The 1,982-nt window shown below is 46.9% G+C and overlaps 1 protein-coding gene across 1 annotated transcript; it reads right to left on the bottom strand.

The window, feature by feature from the left end:
• Positions 1 to 1,725, bottom strand: CCR75_005169 (uncharacterized protein; the record flags this gene model as incomplete). Its single annotated transcript, XM_067963251.1, has 1 exon — positions 1 to 1,725. The coding sequence occupies one exon, from the start codon at positions 1,723 to 1,725 to the stop codon at positions 1 to 3; it is 1,725 nt and encodes a 574-aa protein (XP_067818574.1).
• Positions 1,726 to 1,982: the final 257 nt, after the last annotated feature.

Genomic DNA, 1,982 nt, shown 5'->3' with positions numbered 1-1,982 from the left:
CTAAAGCTTTTTCGACTTGGCAACAGCTCCAGTTTGCTCCGAATCCGCTTTCCTCTTGCCACCAGACTCGACGTGTCCATCAACATTGTCAGTATTATCGCTTGCAGCACCTCTCTTAGCCTTAGCCGCAAGGCGACCAACTTTTAATACATACGCATCCATTTTAAATTTACGTTTGAGTCCAGCTTCATTCATATAGCGCACTTTGCCAAATATCGCGCGCTCTCTCCAGCCTTGATCGTGCTTTCCAAACGTCCAGGCGATACCAGCATAGGAATTCGCATCCGGCGCATCAATTGCGTACTTGTTATTCAGTGTCAATGCCGCATTAAATCCTTCTTCGGGGGTACGCGTCCACTCAAGGAGCTTCTTTCCCCAATACATGCGCATATAGCCGTGCATTTTGCCACTAATGACGAGCTCCCGCTGTGCCGCGTTCCAATATCGATCATCGGTTTGAAACGACTCGAGTGTGTCACGAGAATAAATAACATTGCGCTTATCCTCCGCATGCTCTTGCAACGTCTTCTGCGCATAGCTTGGAAGACACCGCATTGAGTCGTAGTTTTCTTGATTAAAAACCACAAGATTGACCGACAATTCCCGACGAACAATCAATTCTTCAAGAAACGACTTGACACCTTCTTGCGCTCGCGCAACTCCTTTCAACTTGTGTGCAGCAAGCACGATACGAACTACACTAATGTGTCCATAACGCAAATAATGACTTAGATCGCTTCCTGCATCTAAACTTGGCTCATTGCGCTCCGTCGCGTACTTTTCCAAATTCGCAGGCGTGAGAAACTTCTTTACACAAGCCGAAGCTGCTTTCTCTCCTCCTTTAAAATGCCACTTGACACTTTTGACACTACGATCAACATCCAGCAGTTTTAAAGTCGCTTCGATAGCTTTTGTGCTCGTAACATCGAGTGCTTGTATCTCGTGAGGGTTTTCCAAAAGACTTACAATCGATTGTCCATTCGTTTGACACGTTTTGTCCAATGTCATCACTTCTAAAGGAACAATATATCGATCCAAGTGCTTGGTAATCTTTGAACGGATCGTACGAGCAGCATACTCCTCTTTATCCGTTACTTCTTCCACGGGCACTACGACATCCCCTTCAATCTGAACAATGCCATAACTAGAGCCTGTTTTACCATCGTCTTGCGTTGTTTCGACCGACGACACGAGCGTGTCAAGTGCCGAGCGCCATGGTCTCAAGTATGGACGGTCTGTCACTACCAATGTCGCTTTGCGTGCACAGATCTCCAAGAGCTCGCTGCGTGTAGGACATGCACTTGCATGGTGCTGGTGATGAAACACATCAAGACTCACGCCACGACTCGCGAGTCGTTCGTGGGCGTCCGTGAGACCTTCGAGAGCAAAAAACGCATGCCGTTCCGTCGCAAATGCGTGGGCATTGGCATCTTGAATCGCTTCGGCCTTCCACTCATCATCTTTGACTTGATTGTTTAATGCTGGAACGACCGATCGGTCTGGAAAGAGGTACACGACGTACAGCGGCATTTTTAACTCATTCGCAGCCGCCACGGCGTATTCCAGCGCGTAATTGTGCTTAGTGCGCACAGACGTTTGCATCCAATATAACAAGTAGCGGTCCTTGGTCTGCAGCGCAGCACCTTCACAGAGCCATTGTATACGCTCACAATGTAAGCCCGCGGGCAGTTTAAGCTTCTCGAGAGCACGACGCACACTTGCCATCTTACGTGCTTAAGAAGTTGTGATCGTCGAGTGTCTTATCAATACCGATATTTCATCGGAAAGCTGTGATTTTTACGCTTTGTACCACTTTTGAAACCAATAGGAGTTATTCTAGACCGAAGCCAAACCCAGTACTAGTCTCACCCAACAACTTGTTGGGTTATCGCGGATAACACGCGATTTGCAACATAAAATGTTGGCCATTCGCATATTTCTCTAATCAACAAAAGAATTAGAATAACAAGTCAATTAGCAAA

Source organism: Bremia lactucae, linkage group LG6 (assembly GCF_004359215.1).
Source record: "Bremia lactucae strain SF5 linkage group LG6, whole genome shotgun sequence".
Taxonomy (NCBI): Eukaryota; Oomycota; class Peronosporomycetes; order Peronosporales; family Peronosporaceae; genus Bremia; species Bremia lactucae.
This window is presented reverse-complemented; position numbering and strand designations above follow the sequence as displayed.